Below are 23,244 nucleotides of genomic sequence, written 5' to 3'. Positions count from 1 at the left end.
GGTGTGACTTGGGAAGCCCTATAAAGCCAAGTATTTAGAGCCGTGCTAACCAACAAAGTAACCACTACACACATGTGATGTTTAAATGTTAAATTAAAATTAAAACTTCAGTTTCATCTTCATAGAAAGTGCTGTGGGGCAGAGTTGACCAAGGATGGTACTGCTAAGAATCCTAATGATGTGCCTTTGAAGTTTCTTGATTCCCTCCTGTCTATCGGTAAATGTGCTGTAGAAGTCATCACTGACACCAACATACTGAATTGTGAGAATTTCACTAGTTAAGAAAGATTGAGGAGTAAAGTTTAAAAACTGACTTTTTTTGAGATTCTTGCAAGGGAAAGTAGGACTAGAAGGTAATGAGGGAGCCTGTTCAACAATCTAGTTCCCACTAGCTCACTACCTTTGCACACACCTTGGGTGTGTGTTCTTTTAATGTTCATTTTTGAGAGAGAGTGAGACAGCACTCGAGCAGGGCAAGGGCAGAGAGAGAGGGGGACAGAGGATCTGAAGAGGGCTCTGTGTTTGCAGCAGTGTGCCCGATGCGGGGCTCAAACTCACAAACCATGAGATCATGGCATGAGCTGAAGTCCGACGCTCAACTGACTAAGCCACCCAGGCGCTCCACACCTGTGAGTGTTTGATTGTATACCCAGCCATTGGCGGTTAGTCCCTAAAGTCAAGGCATGAGGTGTTCTGGAGGCATCTGAGATCACATAGCAAGCAAATAATAAAATGTCTGCTGTTCACTGATAAATAAAATGTACCAGTGCCTAAAATAGCATGTAGCACAGAATAATAATAAATACTTGTTGAACAAATGCATATTTGAAAAATACTTGTTTTCAATCCATAGTAGTGTTATCAATAATAGCCAACACTTACATTGTGCTTAGTAGATGCCAGGTCTTAGATCTGTACTTGTGTTCATTCATTTAACTTGCATAAAGACCCTAGGTGATAGCAGGACTGACTTCCTGGTGTGCATTAATGCAGACTTTGATCATTGTGGTCATCCAGCTACTCAGAAGTGCCCCGTACTTTAAATTCTTACCATCTTCGTGTGTTTTGTTAAGTGAAGCACGTTGGAACAAAGAAGTATGTAGGGGCCTTGGAGCCGGGCTCGTGTGTGGTCCCACAGCCTCCCTGGGACAGGTTCTTAGCCACCATAGCCCACTCAGGCTGCCCTGGGGCTTCTTCCTACCCCTCCCTGACCCCACTCCATGACTACTGCTGGTCCAGGGAGGGTTGGGGTTGTCCCCTCCGTATCTCAGGGCAGGACTGAGGGGCCTCTTGCCCACCCAACCAGATACCGACTTCATCTCTGCAGGAAATTGCAATCCCTTAGGACCGCAGGAAGGGGAGATTGACTTCCATATTTCCACCTGTGTAGCTGGCCCCATGTGATTGTCCCCGTTATAAAGAGGGAAACTGAATAAAAGAGAAGTAACTTGACCTATTTAACTTCAAAGTGACAGACCAGGACTTGAACCAAGTCTTGAACCATGCTCTTAGTCACAACACTTAAATGCCTCAATGCCTTTATAAGCAAAATGCCATGGTATACATGGATTTTTTTTTTTTTACTAGCCACTTTAAAGAAAATATTAAATGAGTAACTGCCACTTAGCTCTGGCACCAGTTGGGAACATGGCTTACCAAGGGCTGCAGCGTGGGGAACTGAGTGGCCAGTCCCGGATGTAATAGAATTTGCAGCCATCAGATAGGACAGGAGTGAGGGTAGGGAAAAGGAAATGGACACTGGGCAGCAGGCTCTGCAGAGGCTTCAGAAAAGCAAGTCGAGACAAAACCATGGCCACCACTTCAGCCAGGACCAGGCAAGGGCCACCTCGTTCATCTCTTTTTCTTTCTTTGATGTGTTTCCACAAGCAGTGAGGGCAGAGCTTTTTCAGAGGAACAGCAAAGGAGCAGAAATTGAATGTGAGTGGCACTCCTGCCAGGGAAAAATTTTTTTGATGATCTAGGTTAAAGGCAAATGTGGATTATTGCAGAATGCTTCAAATACTTGTTTTACAGTGTTATCCCATGTGGGGCCTGTTAGCACAGAATGCCATAGTGATCGTGTAGTTGTCTCGTTTCAGTTCTTTGTTGTTGTTTTTTTAATGTTTATTTTTGAGAGGCAGTTATTTTTGTGGCCTAGTCGGTTTAGCACCCAACTTCGGCTCAGATCATGATCTCACTGTCCCCGTGAGTTCGAGCCCCATGTTGGGCTCTTTGCTGTCAGCACAGAGCCTGCTTTAGATCTTCTGTCCCCTTCTCTCTCTGCCCCTCCCCTGCTTCTTGCACTCTTTCTCTCTCTCAAAAATAAAATAACATTTAAAAAAATGTTTATTTTTGAGAAAGTGTGAGTCGGGGAGGGGCAGAGAGAAAGTGGGACAGAGAATCCAAAGCAGGATCCATGCCGACAACAGTGAGCCCAATGCAGGCCTTGAACCCACGAACTGTGAGATTATGACCCAAACCAAAGTCAGGCTCAACCGACTGAGCCACCCATGTGCCCCCGGTTCTTTGTTGTTTTAAGTAATAAGTGCAGGTGATAAAAAAGAAATCAAACCGTGCAAAAGATCATTCAGTGTAGATAGAGTATGTCCTCCTGCACAGGAACTGTCCCCAGTCCTGTTGTATCTTTCAGTGAGCGGTCATGCATGCTTTCATCTTCCCACGCAGTTTTCTCACAAACCACAGGACACACGCCAGGTTCTTCATCTTGCTTATTCGAGTAATGCCTTCTCCTAATGGACGGGTGACAAAGTATGCATGTTCCTAAGAGTTAACGTGTCCAGCACAATGGCTTGCATGTGGGTACCCAATAAAGAGGGCGCTCTTTCAAAATCTTATAATTATTTACATACATATTTGCCACCGGGCAGGTGGTACGTATTATGCCTTTGTTCTCTTCCATGGGCAATTTTATTTTCCACGTGTCAAAATGGCCCTCCACAACTGGTGCCACTCCTTCTAGAATGAAGCACAGTAACTTTTTCTACTCCACATTGCTGAACTCAGGTTAGCCCTTGAGATGCTGAGTGAAAATTCCTGACAGTTGGGAAAGTGTCAAAGTTTTCTTCCTCATCACTCTGCATTATAAGATCTTTCAAGATACCAAAGGGCTACCCGGAACTCAAATTTATAAAGCATCTACTCACTTCTCTATAACTTAGAGGCCAACAACAAAAAACCCCAAACAGCCCACTCCCCGTTCTGAGTCCTTGCTCTCTACACCAAAAGTTACAACAAGCTGCCAGCCATTTGAGCCATTTGTGTCTGGAAGTTGCTTTTTTTTTCATGCCGCATAGCATAAAGGTATTAAAACACACAAAAAGATTTTTTAGTCAATTTGCAGGCTTTACATAAAAATCCAGATCTCCAGTGGTGCCTGGGTGGCTCAGTCAGTTGAGCCTCCGACTTCGGCTCAGGTCGTGATCTCACAGCTTGTGAGTTTGAGCCCTGTGTCGGGCTCTGTGCTGACAGCTCAGAGCCTGGAGCCTGCTTCGGATTCTGTGTCTCCCTCTCTCTCTGCCCCTAACCCACTCGCATTCTGTCTCTGTCTCTCTCAAAAATAAATAAACATTTTAAAAAATTTAAAAATTAAAAAAAAAAAAAACATCTCCAGCTGCCTCTGGAGGTTGGGCCACAGGTTCCCTCCAGCTCATATTCCCAGAGCGGCACTCCTTTCTATTCCAGGCCTGGCCCCTGTGCAGGAGTCAAGCTCGGGATCCCTGAACACACCATTTATTTGGCAATTCAGGAAGTGTAGAACTTTGTGATGTTCCATGTGTTGTGCTGATGTGCTGAACTATTATTAATGCAGCTTAGAGAGATGTGACCAGCTTGGCTAGAGTCACAAAGCTATTAAAATTGAGAGATGGAATGGCTCAAAGGGGCGCCTGGTGGCTCAGGTTCTCACAGTTCGCGAGTTTGAGCCCCACATTGGGCTCGTTGCTGTCAGCGCAGTGCCTGCTTCAGATCCTCTGTCCCCCTCTCTCTCTGCCTCTTCCCCATTCGTGCTCTCTATAAAAAATAAACATTTTAGGGGCGCCTGGGTGGCTCAGTCGGTTAAGCGGCCGACTTCGGCTCAGGTCACGATCTCGCGGTCCGTGAGTTCGAGCCCCACTTCGGGCTCTGGGCTGATGCCTCAGAGCCTGGAGCCTGCTTCCGATTCTGTGTCTCCCGCTCTCTCTGACCCTCCCCCGTTCATGCTCTGTCTCTCTCTGTCTCAAAAATAAAAATAAAACGTTAAAAAAAATTTAAAAAAAAAAGTAAACATTTTAAAAAGGAAGAAAAGATCCACTTCACATTTTGCCTAGCTCTCTGACTTGAGCACGAATGGGAACAGGTGAATAATGAAGAGAACAATGGATGGGACCCAGCCATGTACCCAGGAACGGTGACAGGAGCTGCTGCCGCCCAGCTCATATCACCTAAAACACTAGTCTTCACATGTTTTTCTCACATGACCGCCCCGCCCCAAAAAAATCTTCTGCTTTTAAAGCTAACATATAAAATTCTTCATCATAATTTTAAAGTTTGTAATATGTTTTCTGGCTTATTGTTAAGTACTGGCTTTTTAAAATAAAAGTGTTACATCATTCTTTAAGTGGTATGTAAATGTCTAAATGATTTGATAAGCACTACTGTCCATCTTAAAAATAAATAAGTTATTTGAAAACTTTACATTTTTTTAAAGTTTTTTTTATTTTTAAGTAATCTCTACACCCAACGTGGGGCTTGAACTCACAACCCTGAGATCAAGAGTTGCATTGCTCTTGTGCCTGGGTGGCTCAGTGGGTTAAGCAGCGACTCTTGATTTTGGCTCAGGTCATGATCTCATGGTTTTGTGGGTTCAAGCCCCTCATTGGACTCTGTGCACTGACCTTGGTACCTGCTTCGGATTCTCCCTCTCTCCTCTCTCAGCCCTTCCCCTGCTCTCATTGCATGCTCTAGTGACTGAGCCAGCCAGGCACCCCTGAAAACTGTACATTGTCCCTTTATTCCTTGAACTTGAATTTCCATTTCACCTTGTTTTGTTTTTTTTTTTAACGTCTATTTATTTTTGAGAGAGAGAGAGACAGAGCACGAACAGGGGACGGGCAGAGAGAGAAAGACAGAGAGACACACACACAGAATCTGAAGCAGGATCCAGGCTCTGAGCTGTCAGCACAGAGCCCGACATGGGGCTCAAACCCACAAGCCATGAGATCATGACCTGAACTGGAAGTCAGATGCTTAACAGACTGAGCCACCCAGGTGTCCCATCCATATATATATTTTTTTAAATGTTTGTTTATTTAAAATTTATTTATTTATTTATCTATCTATCTAGAGAGAATGTGTGAACAGGGGAGGGGCAGAGAGAGAGAGAGAGAGGGAGAGAGAGAATCTGCACTGACAGAGCCCCATCTGTGGGGCTCAATCTCAGGTGAGATCATGACATGAGCCAAAGCAAGAGTCGGGCAGTAAACCACCTGAGCCACCCAGGTGCCCCATCCACTTCCATATGTTTTTAAAAATGTTATTGTTCATTCTATCATACATTTCAGAAACAAATGTAAATGAATTAAAATTCAGTAAACTTTTCTTGTGACTAAAGCTCTAAGTGTATAAAATATTTTTCTTCTGGAATGAATTACCATTAAAATAATTAGAAATGCTAAGTTGACAAAAGGATATAATTTCCTGTTATTCTCTAAATGAGCTGGCTTGCTTTTTGCATTAGCATGTATCTGTAGATGAAAATATGTGATTTACTGATAAAATATGATAGGATTCAGCATCAGTTTTATTCCTGTGTTTTGGTCTTTTATAGATGTGATCCCTGAGAACCCTGGTTCATATAAAAAGAAATAGAAATGAATAATCTTGTCATAGTAATGTTGTCAAGTTTTTTAATTCCTTCCAAGTTGTGTGCCCCAAATCACACTGATCTATTGTCAAAAACTATTTTTTTGTTACTTTTTGTTCAAAGCAAAGGAAAATCACCTGACTTGCAAAGGATGCAACTCAGCAATATTGAAGAAGTTTCTCAAAAAGTTCCTTACTATGATAATCCATAATTATTAGACTTTTTGGAAGTGGCCTGTTTTAGGACCATAGCACCTAGTTAACATTCGAACAATTATTTATAATATTTCTTAAGATACTTATGCTGAAAAGCATTTGAAACTGTGGTAGGTTTTCTATAAAGTGTAAGAAACTACTGAAGTACTTGAACTTGTTCATACAGATTTAAAACACTAGCAGTAATAAAATGCTATAAACTGTATATCAAACATTAATTTGGATTGAGCAACCATCACTTTTATTAACATTTCTCACATATTTATTTTAATGGATCTATTGAAAGTAGCACTTGGTGCAGTAGAAAATAAGTATACATTTGCTTATCTTTTAAACCATTAAACTATTTGTTGCCCTTTTTTGGCTGATGTGCTTATTATTAAATATGGTCACTGGAAGCCAAGAGAATATGGGTCAAAAGACTAGTTCCTTGGGTATTTCCAGACGTTTTTGGTTAAGGCTTGGATCTCCCCAGATCTTTGGTTTTTACTTTAATTTATTAAATGTATTTTCTGTACTGAGATCTCTTTTTAATTTTTTTATTTAGTAATCTATATCTTAAGCATTTCACAGTGCCTGTGTAAAAATAATAAAACTCTAATAGGATGATATAGAATAAAGGAGACTGATCAGTTACCAAAAAAAGGTTCCCCAAAAAAAGTTTTTACCAAGGGGTGCCTGGGTGGCTTAGTCAGTTAAGCATCCCACTTCAGCTTAGGTCATGATCTCATGGTTTGCGAGTCTGAGCCCCGCATCAGGCTCAAACTGCCAGTGCAGACCCTGCTTCCTAGACCTCGGTCTCCTTCTCTCTCTGCCCATCCCCATCTCACTCTCTCTCAAAAATAAATAAACTTTTTTTTTTTTAAAGGCTTGCGGTGCCTGGGTTGGTTAAGCAGCTAACTCTTGGGTTCGGCTCAGGTCATAATCTCATGGTTTAGTGAGTTTGAGCCTGACAGTCGCTCGGCGCCAACAGCATAGAGCCTGCTTGGGATTCTCAGTCTTCCCTCTGTCTCTGACCCTCCCCCACTTGTGCAGTCTCTGTCTCTCTCAAAATAAATAAATTTTAAAAAATAAAAATACATTTTTAAGGCTTTACTAAGACTTATCAAGTGAAAATTATACTTGTAATTCTTTCATTTAGTTACATGTTTAGACCACAACACTCAAAACAGTTGGGGACACCTAGGTGTTGCTTATTTCATTACAGCTTTGCCAATACAACATTTTTTGACAAAAAGACATAGTTTATGTGTACTTCAAATCCAGTTTCATTGAAAACATGGAGCTACAGTTTTGGCCTATTTAATTTATGACACATGTCCATCAAGTTAATGGTATATCCTAGGGAGGAGTATTGAGACTGGATGAGAATAATTACATATATTTGTAGGGGAAAATTTATAACTTTCTAAATTTGGGATACCCATTAGAGAGCTAGAGACCTTCCCTCTCCCCCAAGACTAGGTTTCCTTAACTAAGTACAATAAAGCAATGAGAGATTGGAAGCTCTTCATGTTTTGGATGATTTGATGAATTTTCAAAGAAGGCTTCACCTCCATTTGGTGTGTGGGACTTTCTGGACCCCAGGTCAGTGCATAAAAAGGAAGATGTGGGATAGGGAGTGAATCTGTAACCAGGGCACAGAGGTTCAAGAGCACTGGCCTCTGGGGTTTCAAAACACACCAGGTTCGGCCACTCACCACTGACAAAATCCAAAGGCAAAGAGACAAGGGGTGGTGAAGCAGAAAGGAATTTATTTCCTTGAGGCCAACACCGGGAAGACAGTGGACTAGCCTTTCAAAAGCGATTTACAAAGTGCTGAAAATACAGATTTGTATAAGGAAAATGTGGGACAAAGGCCAGTGAGTACAGACAGGTGGACAGTAAAGGTCAAGTCTATCCTGGTCTTCGAGTCAGTCACGTGGGGTCTTGCTGGCTCAGGGCAGTCCTTATTGCCTGAGGGGGTGGTTTCTGAACGCAGTCTTCTGCCAGAGGTAACAGATAAGCTGGAAAGAACTTCAATTAGAAAGTACTAAGATCAGAATGGAGGTATTTGAAGCCCTCTTTCAAATCAGGTTGTCCTGTGGAACTGTCACACTTGAGCTGGAAACGGATTTCCTTCAAGCTCCTGGGCTTGCATAGCCCCGCGCAGGAATCCTGGATACGTATTGTGATTAGAAGACCAGTGTGGTTTACAGAACTGGGCGTGGTACCTTCTTCAGCAGTAAATCTTTACAAATTGCTTCTATGTTTATTGTTCCACTCAGGGTTCTTCCCTCCTCTTAATGAGGTTTTACAGTTTTTATTTCCTTTGCCAATCATCCAGTTCATTAAAGTTTTCGAATTTATAAATATAATACATAGGATTCTCTGAAAGTAATTCACGGTCATAATTCATTATGTAGTTCTTTTCAATTTAAGCTATACATGATGTGCTCTTTTAGCTATCTTTATGTTCATATTAATGACCGTGAAATAAAACAGCTATAAAAGATTAATATCACTATTAATTTATACAGATCAATAATAAGACAGTTCAGCGAGAAACGTAAAAGATTTAGCAGGCAATTCACAGAATACTAGGAGAGGATAAACATGAAAAGCTACTTAACCTCATTGGTAATCAACAGCTGCAAACTAAAACAATACGACTCCCTCGCCCATCCAGTTGTCAAATATTTAAGACTAAATGTTGGCGTGGGTGAGGAGGGACGCGCGCGGGGCTGTTTTTTCTGCCAGGACTCGGTTAATAGCATGGAGTCTACATTTTTAATTTCCAGGATGACAGGTTCCTGGGTATTAGGGGGACACCTGGTAAACATTTGTCATGGATATCTGATACAGCCAACAAACCTTTTTTTATTTTCAAAACAAAGCGACGTTAATGGAGCTGAAATGGAAACGTAGCAGTTCTTTTGATTCTAACGGTTTTACCTACGAATGTAAAACTCGTAATTGTCCAGTAGCTGTGGGCAACAGTTGACGGGCAACAACGAGAATTTGAGTCTGGAACTCAGGGGCAGGGGCCTCCCCGAAGACACTTGGGCTGACACCATGGAACAAAAAAGCCGGTTCAGTTGGCCTTCTGAACAAGCTGAAGACGAGGGGAACTCAGGCAGAGGATGCAAAATGGCGCCCGTGAGCTTCGTGGGCGTGGCCTCTAGCTGGGCTCGTCCAATTGGAGTGTTCAGGGGCGGAACGCTTTCCCCCAGCTAGCCTTCTACCTTGGGGCGGGGCTTCCTGGAGTTTGCCCCCTTCCATTGGTCAAAAATGGAATACTGGGTGTGGGAAAGGCCAATCTCCGCAAGTCTTAGTAGGACGGTCGCCTTAGCAACGCGCGGAGCCGCCTGGGAAAGGTCTCGGGAAACTGACCCGCGGCTTAGGCTGCCCGGGTGCATCTATGACCTCCAGGGATCAGAGGCCGTTTGACTGCGAAACCCAGTTATCAGTCCTGCCGCACGTCCGTGCTCAGAACAGATTGCCTGGCCCCGCCTGGACGATCTTCCATCCATTGCCCTGCATCTAAAGTCCTCACCCGGGAACACACTCAGCCCACTAACGAAGCTGTCCCTGTTTGTGCCCCAACAGCTTCCAAGTGCCAGATGATGGAGGAGCGTGCCAACTTGATGCACATGATGAAACTCAGCGTCAAAGTCTTGCTCCAGTCTGCCCTGAGCCTGGGCCGCAGCCTGGATGCAGACCATGCCCCCTTGCAGCAATTCTTTGTAGTGATGGAGCACTGCCTCAAACACGGGCTGAAAGGTGAGCCTGAGGGGGGGCGTTTGGGGGCGTGGAAATTCGGGCTAGCTGTTTGCTCAGCAGGCATTCATCAGTGCCAAACATTGTTCTTGGTGCTTGGGATAACAGCAGTGTACAAAACCGACAAGCGTCCCTGCCCTCAATAAGTGACATTTAGAGCAGCACTGTCTGGTAGGTCAGCTACATGTGCAGTTTTTACTGTTCTGCTAGTCACGTTAAAAAAAAAAAAAAAAAAGGTGAAAATAAACAGGTGAAATTAATTTTAAGAACATACTTTTTTGTCCCCAGTATATCCAAAATATGATTTTTACACACAATATTTAAAAGCCTTATTAATGAGATTTTTACATCATTCTTTTTTATACTAAGGCTTAAAAACCCACTGTGTTTTACATCTCTTGCACTGGCTACACTTCAAGTGCTCAGTAGCACATGTGGCCACTCACTACCTCTGACAGCACAGTTCTAGAGGACCAGACAGTAAAGGCAGAAACAAACTTAATTACAAAATGCTACAAATTCAAGGAAGCAACATGGGTTTCTACTAGAGTGAGAGGGGAAGGCCTTGCTGGGGAACTATGAGCTGAGACCCAAAAGAGAGTTAGCCGTGCAGAGATTTGGGGCAAGAGCATTCCTGAGGGAGAAAAAAGACAGGTGCAGAAGTCCTGAGTGAGATCAAGCTTGGTTTGAGGAAGATACCAGAGGGCTCAGAGGGAGAGTGCGGGGAGATGAGGTCAGGCAAATAGATTGGGGGGTGGGGGAAGGCTGGATGGTGTAGACCTTTATAGGTCATGTGAGGAGTCGGATTTTATTCCAACTGTATCTGGAGGATTTTAAGCAAGGGAAAACATGACCTGACTTACATTTTTAAAACAACTTCCACGTGCTTGAACAGATTGTAAGGGTGGGGAGCCGACCGTATTGGGAGCAAGAAGACCCATTAGAAGATTATTGGCAGCAAGTCAGATGAGGGACGGTGGGGATAATTTGAGCATTGATTTTGACATCAGGTAGGAGGGAGAAAGGGGAAGGCTTTCTACAAGCAATACAGATATGAGATACTTGTTTTATTTCATGGGCAGTAAATACTTGGAGTAAGAACATAGTCGGGATATCAGAGAAACCCTGTCACCAGAGGAAGGGAGAGCTTCCTGGCATCTGAGTTTGTTTGTTTGTTTGTTTGTTACCTGGCATCTGAGTCCCTGAGACTAAATCAGGATTAAGTGGTAGAGTCGTGCATTGTCTGTTTGGCTTTTGGGAGAGAGACAGTGGACACCTGAAGACATTTTGCAACCTGTTCTTATAAATAACCCTTTTGTTTTCCCTTTTAGTCAAGAAGAGTTTTATTGGCCAAAATAAATCTTTCTTTGGTCCTTTGGAGCTGGTGGAGAAACTTTGTCCAGAAGCATCAGATATAGCCACCAGTGTCAGAAATCTGCCAGAATTAAAGTGAGTGAGAAACAGTTACACTGACTTAATGTTAAAAACAAAAACAAAAACAAAAAAAAACCTTGTATTTACCCATTTCTCAACTACTTGCTGATAAAACTTTTTCTAATTCAGAACAAATTGTAGCATGAGCCACACTCAACTTAAACTTTAGTTCCAGCCCTGATGCTCATAATCCTCAAGATCTTCAGCAAGATTTGCCCCTCCCTGAGCCTCAGTTCCCTTATCTTTCAAATGGGGTTTGAAAGATTCCTGCTTGTCACACAAGGTCACGTAGTTTGAAAAGATGTGGTGGGGCACCTGGCTGGCTCAGTAGAGCATGCAACTCTTGAGTTCAAGTGCCATGTTGGGTGTAGCGATTACTTTAAAAAAGAAAAGGTGTTGTCACCTGAGGAGCGGTTACAGGAGTAAAAGGAGTCATCATTACACTCCTGGGAATCCGTGCTTCAGATACATCTGGGCACCTTTCTGAATAGTGTAGTTCGGGCCAGATTTTCGATTCTGGGACATGAGACATTTGTGAAAAGGTGAGACTGACAAATCATTTGCCATGTCTGGGTTTGCCTCAGGATTCCCCATGCATAGGCTCAAAATAAAAAACTGGACAGAATACAAACAAGGCATCATCATGAAATTTGGAACTAGAAAGGGACCTAGAGATCCCTGGGCCGATACAAAAGAGCACCCTGCAGTCTCCCACAGGGGGACACGACTGTCCAGCCTCTGATGCTTCTCCCAAGGACCTAGCCTGTTCCATTTTGAGATAATGATAATAACCAGCATTCACTAAGGGCCTGCCATGTGCCAGGAGTTGTGCTAAGGACGTTTCAGGATCTCATTTAATCCCTCTCAACAAGCCTCTGGGAAAGCTGTTGGAATCCCCACTGATAAGTACAGAAACTAAGACTGAGTAGCTAAGTAACCTGCCCAAGGTCTGTTGGCAAGTGAGTAGTAGAGCCAGGAAGAGAACACAGGTCTGCAGGACTCTGGAACCTTCTGAAGCCCATTGACCTCCATTGCTACAGAACCCTGTGCATTCTTATCAAGACGAAATTTAAGCCTGTGTCCCTGTCACTAGTTCAGTCCTCTGGGCTTGTACCACAGAAGGTGAAAGCCTTTTGTACATGACAACCTTCAAATCTGTATATGGTGATCTGTCATGCACTTCCCTCGTCTTCTGCTTTGCTTCATACTTATGTGGTCCTGTTTGCCCACCCCTTCCGACCAGCTCACTCCCTCGGGAGTGAAGCAGCTAGACCAAGTCCCAGCATGTTCAGGTCGGAGTAGAACAGTCCCTCCTACGCTCAGACCTCTGTTTCCAGTTATGCATGGGAGGCATTTTTGAAGCCTTATGCTAACAAAGAGCTCACTGTCAGCTAAACCCACTACTCTGTTCCCCTATTAACTCTGGCTGCTAAACAGGCTTAGGTACCAAAATCCTACCCTGTCTGCCAAAGAGGAAATATACAATAGTTCCCTTTCCTTGATGCCTCTGGGAGTAGCCTCACAGGGGGCTGCATGGGAAAGAACTTTTTTTTTTAACTATTTCATTAAATAGTAATGAAAGTTCTAAAATTTTGGTATTATTTTGGAAGTTATGACTAGTGGGTTTTTTTGGGGGGAAGGGGTTGTTTAAGGTTGTTTGAAACTTGTAGGATGAATTTTTGCATCCTGAGAGGAATCTGTCTGAAATTCAGTTCCCCCGTCTAAAATGAAAATACCAGGGTGGGGTGCCTGGGTGGCTCAGTCTGTTAAGCGTCTGATTCTTGATTTCAGCTCAGGTCATGATCTCACAGTTTGTGGGTTTGAGCCCCTCATTGGGCTTTGCACTCACAGTGGGGAGCCTGCTTGGGATTCTCTCTCCTCCTCTCTGCCCCTCCTCTGCCCTCTCTCTCTCTCAAAAAAAAAAATTTTTTTTTTAAAGAAAAAATATCAGAGCTCCTAGGTGGCTCAGTTGGTTAAGCATCTGAGTGTTGATTTCGGCCTCAGGTCATGATCTCACAATTGTGAGACTGAGCCCCGCATCAGGCTCCACACTGGGTATAGAGCCTGCTTAGGATTGTCTCTTCACTCTGCTCCTCACCCCCCAAGTAAATAAACAAACAAACAAATAAATAAATGAAAATATCTTTTGCAGTATGATTTGTCACCCAGAATTTTTTCTTTTTTTTTTTTTAAGTTTTATTCATTTTGAGATAGAGAAAGCAAGTGAGGCGGGGGAGAGAGAGAGAGCAATAGTGAGAGAGAGAGAGAGAGAGAGAGAGAGAGAATCCCAAGTGGGCTCAATACTGCCAGCGCAGAGCCCGATGCAGGGCTCACACCCACACATCATGACATCATGACCTATGTCTGACGTACAAACCTAATCTGGTATTTCCTGGCCCCCTGTGAAATTTTATGAATATATGCAAAGGTTTGTCTGATTGTATTTGTTCCAGAAATCAGATTTTTGAGGATTAAGAGTGTTTTTTTCTCACTCTTTTGTCAAAATAGGCAGTTCTTCCTGCCCATGGGTCCTGTCCCCATGCTTTAATAAAATCATCTTTTTGCATCCAAAAAAAAAAAACAAACAAACAAACAAAAAAAAAAAAAAAACAGACAAAAAGTACATGTCCATGATACAAAATTCAAACTGTACCCAAAGAGCTGTTTTCTGGGCTTTCGCAGGCAGTATGTTCCACCCAACCCCCAAAGCCACTATTCTTACAGTGTTCTCTGTGTTCATGTTGATGTGCATGTACATGTGTGAATATGTGTATCTCTTTAAAGTGGGGTTTGAGGGGTTTTTGGTGTTAACACCTTAACAGTTTGATTCTCTGAATTCTAGGACAGCTGTGGGAAGAGGCAGAGCATGGCTTTATCTTGCACTCATGCAAAAGAAACTGGCAGATTATCTGAAAGTGCTTATAGACAATAAACATCTCTTAAGGTATTTTTTTACCTCCTATCTTTGCTTGTCTTTTGCTCTATGAATAATTAGAACATAGTTCTGCAGATTGTTTTAAATTGAAACGAGTATACAACATACACAGCTTTTATTTGAATTATTATTCATCATAAATTTCCTGTGGCTTAGTTTTAAAAGAGTATTTCAGTTTGTAAGCACGGATATCTGAAAGTCCTTTTGAATGAAGAGTCATACTTTTCATTTTGAAAAGTCATTTCGAAACTCATTCTTCAAAATCCCTGTAATTAGGTAACTGACAGCCTACTCGGTTAAGCTTCAACAAAATGTTATTTATTTGACTTGTTGATAACAGGGAAAAAATGACTTTAAAACCAGATGCAGTGAACAACTTTAAAGTATAAAATCCTGCTTTTTTCAAGATATTACCTATCTTAGGATTCCATATCCAGTTTGTAAAATTTTATATCTCTTAGCATCAGTAATGACTAACTGGCTGTCTCTGAAATTTATGACTGGTTCATTTTTTTTTTTTAATGTTTATTTATTTTGAGATAGAGAGAGCAGGGGAGGGGCAGAGAGAGAGAGGGAGAGAGTCCCAAGGAGGCTCCGCACTGTCAGCACAGAGCCCAACATGGGGCTTGATCTCACAAACCATGAGATCATGACCTGAGCTGAAATCAAGAGTCAGATGCGTAACCGACTGAGTCACCAGGTGCCCAAGACTGGTTCATTTTTGATATTTATAAATATATAAATATAAATTTATAAAATATGTACATATAAACGTATGTAAGCAAAAATATCTTCATAAAAGGAATTTTCTCTAGAACATGAGCATTTATAAGGGAAGAATCTCTCTAGAGTTAATCTTTTTGTCTAATTGAGTTGAAAATAGCTTTTATAGTATGGCCTGCCACTCAAAATTTTCCACGTTTTAAGTCATGGCTTATTATTGATTATATCTTTAACATGATAAATGCGATTTCAAATACTTCACATACTTTGCACTTTGAGTAAAGTCACACTGAGTAACTTCGAGGTACAGATTTTGTTCTAATGAACTAATTCTTTTTTTTTTTTAATTGACTTATAGTTGACACACATTACATAGTTTCAGGTGTGCAACATCGTGATTCCACAAGTCTACACCATGATGCCGTACTCACCACAAGTGTAGTTACCCTCTGTCGCCGTGCAGAGTTACCACAGCACCATTGACTGTATTCCCTATGCTGGACCTTTCATCCCTATGACCTAACGAACTAATTCTTAAGATGATAAGTTCTCATGCACTCACACACACACACAGCTGGTAAACTAGCACATCACTGCTGACCAGGAGCAGTAGTAGACAGGGGATGGGGCCCCACTATGAATGGCTGAGGTGACTCGGGAGGTAAGAAAGTAAAAGCATCCAGTGTTGCTCCGTGGGACACAGGGAAGAGGGAAGGGTTTTATTCTTGGATGTGGGGGGCTGTGGAAACCTGCTTCCGGCTAACATGAGTGTAGAAATAGTTCCTCACAGTGCAGAAAAAGGAGCCAGCAGAGAAAGGAAGGGCAGAGTGATGGTCAGGAACAGAGGAGCCAAGAGGAGGTGAGAAGGACCAGGGTCCAGGGTCCAGATGGAGGAGTCAGCCTTAGACTAGAGGTGGGAGGAGCCCGTTCTCAACCACAGGAAGAGAAGAGAGGCCAGAGAAGAAATAGCAGCACTTGAAGCAGGTGGGGGCAGGAGGAAATGGACACCAGGGAGTTTCTGGCTTCTGGTGAAGCCGGCAGCCCAGCTGTCAGCTGGGAGATAAAAAGGGGGGCAGGTCAGGGAGACGGGGTGATGAACATCCCTTCCTAAGAAGCCCCCTGCTGTGTCATTCTCTTTCAGTGAGTTCTATGAGCCTGAGGCATTGATGATGGAAGAGGAAGGGATGGTGATTGTGGGTCTGCTGGTGGGACTCAATGTTCTCGATGCCAATCTCTGCTTAAAAGGAGAAGACTTGGATTCTCAGGTAAAATAGGAATCTTGGCTCTAGCTGGAATGCCTTCTTTGGGCCAGGGATTTTCCATAAGATCTGAGGACATGGGCTGAGCCGAAGAAAGGGGCAAATGGCAGAGGGTGTCTACTGGAAGGCTGGGGCAGAGGGGGAAGCCCCCTGGGGAAGGGGAAGTCTGGGCCAAGGCACGGAGGCACATGAAATGAAGGTAGAGGCTGGGCTCAGTTTCCAGGCCATCAGTGTCCTGCGAAAGGGTTTGTCTTTTGTGTCTGGAACCTTGGGAAGCCATCAGAGGGCTGCCTGGGTAGCTCAGTGAAGCATTTTGACTCTTGATTTCGGCTCAAGTCACGATCTCCACAGTTCGTGGGTTCGAGTCCCATGTCAGGCTCTGCACTGACAGTGTGGAGCCTACTTGGGATTCTCTGTCTCTGTCTCTCTTTCTCAAAATAAATAAATAAACTAAAAAAAAAAAAAAAAAAAAAAGGAAGCCATTGGAGGTTTTTAAGCAGTGTACTGAAATGATTGGGCCCAGGTTTGAGAAAGAGCAATCTAGCAGCCATCCAGGTCATAACTTTAGAAGGGGCCAACAGTGGAGACAGCAAAAACAGTGAGCAAAGTCCCAAAAGTTGGATGGGGACTAGGAAGGTAGAGTCACGAGAGATTTGGGAAGTGAGATGATACAGTGGGGTCCAAATGAAAGCAGGCAGCACAGATCAGAGTGCCCTGACGGGTGAGACAGCCCCCTTGGGAGGCTTTCTTCCTTATGGGAGCAGGTGACCAGGGTTGAGCTCTACACTCCTGGTGGCAGTGACAATAGATGTGTGACGGGGAGAGGCACCCCGACCCATCCCGACCTCCACCCCTGTTCAGGGCATCTGTAGCTGTGGTTGGGCCAATGCCCAGCCTTCTTCCTGCCACAAGTTTGGATCTGAAGAATCTAAAGCTTCCTCTAATCCCTCCATGCCCAGGTCAGCTTGTTTTTGTTTTGTTTTTTTCTTATAACCTCTCCCCCCTTTCTTCCCCAATAGTTTTATTGTTTTTGCATGTTGAAAATTTTTCAAAAAATACAGACAACTATTTGAAAAGAAACAAAACCTCACACATAATCCCATATTCAGAGAGTAATACAGTGTTACATTTTGTTATCTGTCCTTCCAGCACAAGAATAGGGGGTGTATGTTTATATCTTTTATTAAAGGTATTTGGACTTTTGTTCAACCAAAATATGATTATTCCAGACACACCATTTTGTAATTTTGTTTATTTCACACTATTGTCCCACATAGTTCTCAATGTCGGTAGAGATATAAACCATTTATTTATTTACTTTTAGCTTATTTTATTCATTTTGACAGTGCGTACATGCACAGGAGGGTGGGCAGGAAGGGGGCAGAGAGAGAGGGAAAGACAGAATCCCAAGCAGGCTCTGCATTGACAGTGCAAATCCCCACATGAGGCTCAAACTCACAAACAGTGAGATCATGACCTGAGCCAAAATCAAGAGTCCGATGCTTAACCCTGAGCCACCCGGGTGCCCTGAGATATAAATCTTTTTTTTTTTTTTTCTTAAATTTATTTATTTTGAGAGAGAGAGAGAGAGCATGGGTGGGGTAGGGGTAAAGAGGGAGAGACAATTCCAAGCAGGCTCCGCACTGACACAGAGCAGAGCCCAACACCAGGCTGGAACCCATGAACCATGAGATTGTGACCTGAGCCGAAATCAAGAGTCGGACACTTAATTGACTGAGTCACCCAGGCGCCCCGAGATAGAAACTATTTAAATGGCTGCACAGTACAAGCACACCTCAGAGATACTATGAATTCAGTTCCAGACCTCGGTGATAAAGCGAGTATCTCAATAAAGCGAGTCATGGAGGGTTTTTTGGTTTTGGTTTTGTTTTTTGGTTTCTCAGTACATATACAAGTTATGTTTACACTATACTGTAACCTATCAGGTGTGTGATGTGATAACATCATACCTAAAAAACTGTGTAAATAAATAACAAAAATAAGTTAAATAAAAATTAATGTTCGTACTTTAAAATATTTCATTGCTGAGTGCCTAGTCAGTTAAGTATCCGACTTTGGCTCAACTCACAATCTCACGGCTCATGGTTCAAGCCCCATGTCAGGCTCTGTGCTGACAGCTGAGAGCCTGGAGCCTACTTCGGATTCTGTGTCTCCTTCTCTCTCCGCTTCTTCCCTGCTCATGCTCTGTCTCTCTCTCTCTCTCTCTCTCTCTCTCTCAAAAGTAAATAAATATTTTTTTAAAAATTAAAATATTTCATTGCTGAAAAATGCTAACCATCATCTGAGCTTTCAACAAGCCATAGTCACTGATCACAGATCATCATAACAAATGTAGGAAAAGTTTGAAATACATGATTACCAAAATGTGAACCACAGACACAAGGTGAGCAAATGCTGTTGGGAAAATGATGCTGATAGACTTGCCCAACACATGGTTACCACATACCTTCAATTTGTAAAAAAGGAATGTCCACGAAGTACAACAAAGCAAAATAAAGCAAAGTACAATTAAGCAAAGTACAAATAAAGCATAAAATGAGGTATGCCTGTATTCCATTTTATGAATGTGCCATAATTCATTTAACCAGTACCTTATTAACTTAGGTTGATTCCATATTACAACAACAGTATTGTAAACATCCTCATACCTCTTTGTACTATTGTCCATTGATTTCCTTAGGATAAATTTTGGGACTACTGTGTCACAGTAAACATTCTACATGAGTATTGTGATGTCATGGTGGGCTTTCTTGGTCTTTTTTCAATCTGATAGACAAAAACAGCTCATCTCAAATTTGTATTTTTTTATAAACATGTTTTTTATTTTTATTTTTTTATTAAAAAAAATTTTTGTAATGTTTATTTATTTTTGAGAGGGAGAGAGAGACAGAGCATGAGCCAGGGGATGGGGAGAGAGAGAGGGAGACACAGAATCTGGAGCAGGCTCCAGGCTCTGAGCTTCAACACAGAGCCCGACACAGGGCTCGAAACTTGCGAACCGTGAAATCATGACCTGAGCCACCCAGGCGCCCCAACATGTTTTTATTTTTAAAAGTAGGCTCACGGGCACTGGGGTGGCTCAGTCAGTTAAGCAGCTGACTCTTGATTTCAGCTCATGTTACGATCTCACAGTTTTGTGAGTTCAACCCCCCGCGTCAGGCTCTGCACTGACAGCAAGGAGCCTGCTTGAGATTCTCCCATTCTCTCTCTGTCCCTTGCAGTCTCTCTGTCTCTCAATAAATAAATAGACTTAAAAATATATTAAATATACATAAAAACAAATATATGTAGACAATAAATAAATAAATAAATAAATGTAAGCTTCATGGCCAACATGGGGCTTGAACTCACGACCCTGAGATCAAGAGTCACATGTTCTACCAACTGAGCCAGCCATGCACCCCATCGAATTTATATTTTTGAGGACTCGGGAGGTCAAGTATTTTTTGCATGCTTTATATGCCATTGGTGGTTCAGCTTTTGTGACTCCCCATCCCTATTCCTTTTCCCATTTTTGTGTGTCTTCCATTTTTCCCCACTCCTTTATTATAGATTAATGATATTAATTGTCAGAATTTTTGTTATAAATTTTTTGCTGGTTTCTTACAGCTGGTGTTCTCTGCAAGGAAAAAAATAATTTTTTTTTGGCATTCAAATTTATTTGGTTTTTTTTTAAGATTTTATTTTTAAGTAATCTCTACACCCAACATGGGGCTCAAATTCATGACCCTGAGATCAAGAGTTGCATGCTTTAACAACTTGAACCAGCCAGGCACCCCTGCTGGTGCCATCAAATTTAATGGACTTTTTCTTTATACTTTCTAAGGTATTGTCCCCATCTAAAAATTAATGTAATTTTTTAAAAACTGGTTTGTTTTTTTTTTTACATTTAAATAACGTCTGTCATTTGTTTTGACATAGTGTGAAGTGGGAGTCTAGGTTTCTTTTACAAATAGTAAACCAGTTTTCTCAATGTCATGTAGTAAATATATTTTTCTGCTAATTTGGAATTTCACCTTTATCATGAGTGAAATATCCAAAATCTACTGAAGTTTATTTCTGGACTCAGAAGTCTAGTCTCTGGATCTCTCTATTCCTATGCCAGTAACACAGTGTTTAATTTACTAGAGCCACATAGTATGTTTTACATTCTAGTCGCTCACCTCCTGCCTACTTTGTTTATTTCCTTTTCAGATATAGTTCAGGCTGTCCATTCTGCCATGTGAACTTGAACATCACTTTGTTAGATTCCAAAATAAAAACTCAATTGTGGCTCTTATCAAATAATAGATATGATAAAGCATCCTGTTTTGGTCTTTTTCTATTTTTATTTTATTTATTTTTAACTTTTTTAACGTTTATTCATTTTTGAGAGACAGAGTGTGAGCAGGGGAGGGGCAGAAAGAGAGGGAGACACAGAATCCAAAGCAGGCTCCAGGGTCTGAGCTGTCAACACAGAACCCGACACAGGGCACGAACCCACGAGCTGCAAGATCATGACCTGAGCTGAAGTTGGATGCCCAACCAACTGAGCCACCCAGGCACCTCTTTTTTTATTTTTAATTCTGTACTGTTATGGTTACCGTTATTTAAGAGACAATCTGAGGGAACCTTTAAAGAGTCCTCTGAAATGACAGTAGTAGCCTGCTTCATTCATTTTTAGTTTTAAATAACATTGGAGCTCCTGGATGGCTCAGTCAGTGAAACCTCTGATTCTTGATTTCAGCTCAGGTCATGATCTCAAGGTCATGAGATTGAGCCCAGAGTCGGGCTCCTCGCCAAGTGGAGCCTGCTTAGGATTCTCTCTCTCCCTCTGCCCCTCCCCTGACTGTGCGCTCTTGCTCTATCTCAAAATATTTTTTAAAAATCTTAAATAGCATTTCCATATGTAGGTCTGTGCTCACAGTGGAATTTTATTAAAAAAAAATTTTTTTTAATGTTTATTTATTTTTGAGACAATGCGAGAGACAGAGTGCAAGCAGCGGAGGGGCAGACAGAGGGAGACACAGAATCTGAAGCAGACTCCAGGCTCTGAGCTGTCAGCCCAGAGCCTGACACAGGGCTCCAACTCACAAGCCGTGAGATCATGACCTGAGCTGAAGTCAGACACTCAACCCACTGAGCCACTCAGGCGCTCCTGGAATTTTATTTTAAATTCCAGTATTGTTAACGTACAGTGTTACATTAGTTTCAGGTGTATGATATATGATCCCACACTTCCATGCATTTCCCTGGTTCTTTAGCACAGTGCCTCTCATATGTCACCATGAATGTTTGCTACTGATGTCTGAGGGATCCTTTTTCTCATGTTCAGAAAGTACTGTGCCAATCTAATTTATTTTGCATTTTTATTATAAATGAGCATGCAGTGCCATCACATACCTTTTTTTGCCATCTTTTAAAATGTCTTAGCTTTTAACCCATAAATATAACTGAATTCATTCATAGGTTTCCTTTTGTGATATTATCCCTGCATTCCTCAAGTAAACAGGGTTTACAGGAGTGGTCATCATGTGTTACTCTTCTAGTGTCCTCCTAGATTCAACATGTTTGTGGTTTATTTGGAAATTTTGTGTTTCCCTGTATTTGTGACACTGTTCTCAGTTTTCCTTTACTGTACTGTCTTTGCCACTTTGTGGTGTCGGAATGTAACCTCATAAAATAAGCTGGATAATGTTCTTTTCTGTATTCCTGCAACTGTTTATTAGACCAGGAATGATTTTTTCCTCTGAAGGTTTGTAAGAGCTTACTGGGATGATCTCTTCATCTTTATGGGTTTTTTGGTCCTTAGTTGTTTGACCACTTTTTCATTTAGCTTTTGGTCAATGTATTGGTTTCCTGTGTCTTAGGACATTTTTTTATTTTTATTTTTATTCATTTCTTTTTTTGAGAAAGAGAGAGAGAGAGAGAGAGAGAGAGAGAGAGAGAGAATACTAAGCAGGCTCCACGCTGAGTGAGAGCCAGACACGAGGCTTGATCTCACAATCATGAGACCATGACCTGAGCCAAAATCAAGAGTCACCCAGGTGCCCCTTAGGACAATTTTTTAGTAATTTATATTTTTCCAAAAGTCATATATTTCATTCAGGTCTATTGGTTATAAGAGAGTATTCTCTTAAGCTTATTAAAATCTCACTTTTCTCATTGGCAGTGTTGTGCACTTGCTAAATCTTGATCATATTTGGTGGAGGTTTGTCTGCTATATTGAACTCGAAGAACCAGCTTTTACATTTGATCTTTTGCTCTTGATTATTTCTGCTTTGGGAGGAGGGTTTTATTTGCTTTCTGATCCATTAATGTCTACTTTGAGTATTAATCCTCTCTCCTTTCTATTGTTGAGGGTTTTTTGCAGTTGAAAATGTACTTTTTTTTAAAATTTTTAACATTTATTCATTTTTGAGAGACAGAGAGAGACAGAGCATGAGCGGGGAAGGGGCAGAGAGAGGGAGACACAGAATCTCTGGTGCCCCAAAGTGTACTTTTTAAATTAAATTTTATTATTATTTTTTTAAGATTTTATTTTTGAGTAATCTCTACAGCCAATGTAGGCTCGAACTCACAGCCCCAAGACCAAGAGTCACATGCTCTACTGACTGAGCTAGCCAGACCCCCCCGATTTATTATTATTTAATTTTATTACAAAAGAAATGCATGCTTGCTGAAAAAAAGTTCATACAGAAGCATATCAAGTGAAGAATGAAATTCAAACTCACCCCCTCCCCTCCCTTGATCCCTTTCGTCCCCATAGATAGTGGTAAATATTGAGGGGGAAAATCTCTCTAGAAACAGTTCTACTTTTTCTATGCATTTATGTATACGTGGGTTTGTTTCATATTAAATCCTTTCTTGCTCCCATTTCTGGATGATGAATCAACAGCCAGGTAACCAATAGCAATCACTGTATCTCAACGGTTGGCTGGACAGAGAGAGGCAGGCGCTTCTGGATTAAGAGCTCTGTGCGGTCAGGTTGGTGGTGGCTGGGGCAGCAATCACTGAAGGCCTCTTCTCTCGCTTATCTGTCTTCGGACTGAGAAGGTT

The 23,244-nt window shown here is 42.0% G+C and overlaps 1 protein-coding gene and 1 long non-coding RNA gene across 4 annotated transcripts in view; one reads left to right on the top strand and one right to left on the bottom strand.

Annotated features, from left to right (window-relative positions):
* Positions 1 to 23,244, top strand: part of RUFY1 (RUN and FYVE domain containing 1) — a 59,028-nt gene that overhangs the window by 961 nt on the left and 34,823 nt on the right. For all 3 annotated transcript variants that reach the window (XM_042932674.1, XM_042932679.1, XM_042932690.1), the window contains exons 2-5: positions 9,664 to 9,837; positions 11,166 to 11,283; positions 14,111 to 14,212; positions 16,068 to 16,191. In XM_042932674.1, the coding sequence (XP_042788608.1) occupies positions 9,664 to 9,837; positions 11,166 to 11,283; positions 14,111 to 14,212; positions 16,068 to 16,191 (518 nt within the window). The remainder of the gene's footprint in view (positions 1 to 9,663; positions 9,838 to 11,165; positions 11,284 to 14,110; positions 14,213 to 16,067; positions 16,192 to 23,244) is intronic.
* On the bottom strand, positions 7,810 to 9,437 carry LOC122216225. The gene is made up of 2 exons (XR_006200789.1): positions 8,929 to 9,437; positions 7,810 to 8,091 (listed from the first exon to the last, which is right to left on the bottom strand). It is a non-coding gene; the product is annotated as an uncharacterized LOC122216225 (long non-coding RNA).

Source organism: Panthera leo, chromosome A1 (assembly GCF_018350215.1).
Source record: "Panthera leo isolate Ple1 chromosome A1, P.leo_Ple1_pat1.1, whole genome shotgun sequence".
Lineage (NCBI taxonomy): Eukaryota > Metazoa > Chordata > Mammalia > Carnivora > Felidae > Panthera > Panthera leo.
This window is presented reverse-complemented; position numbering and strand designations above follow the sequence as displayed.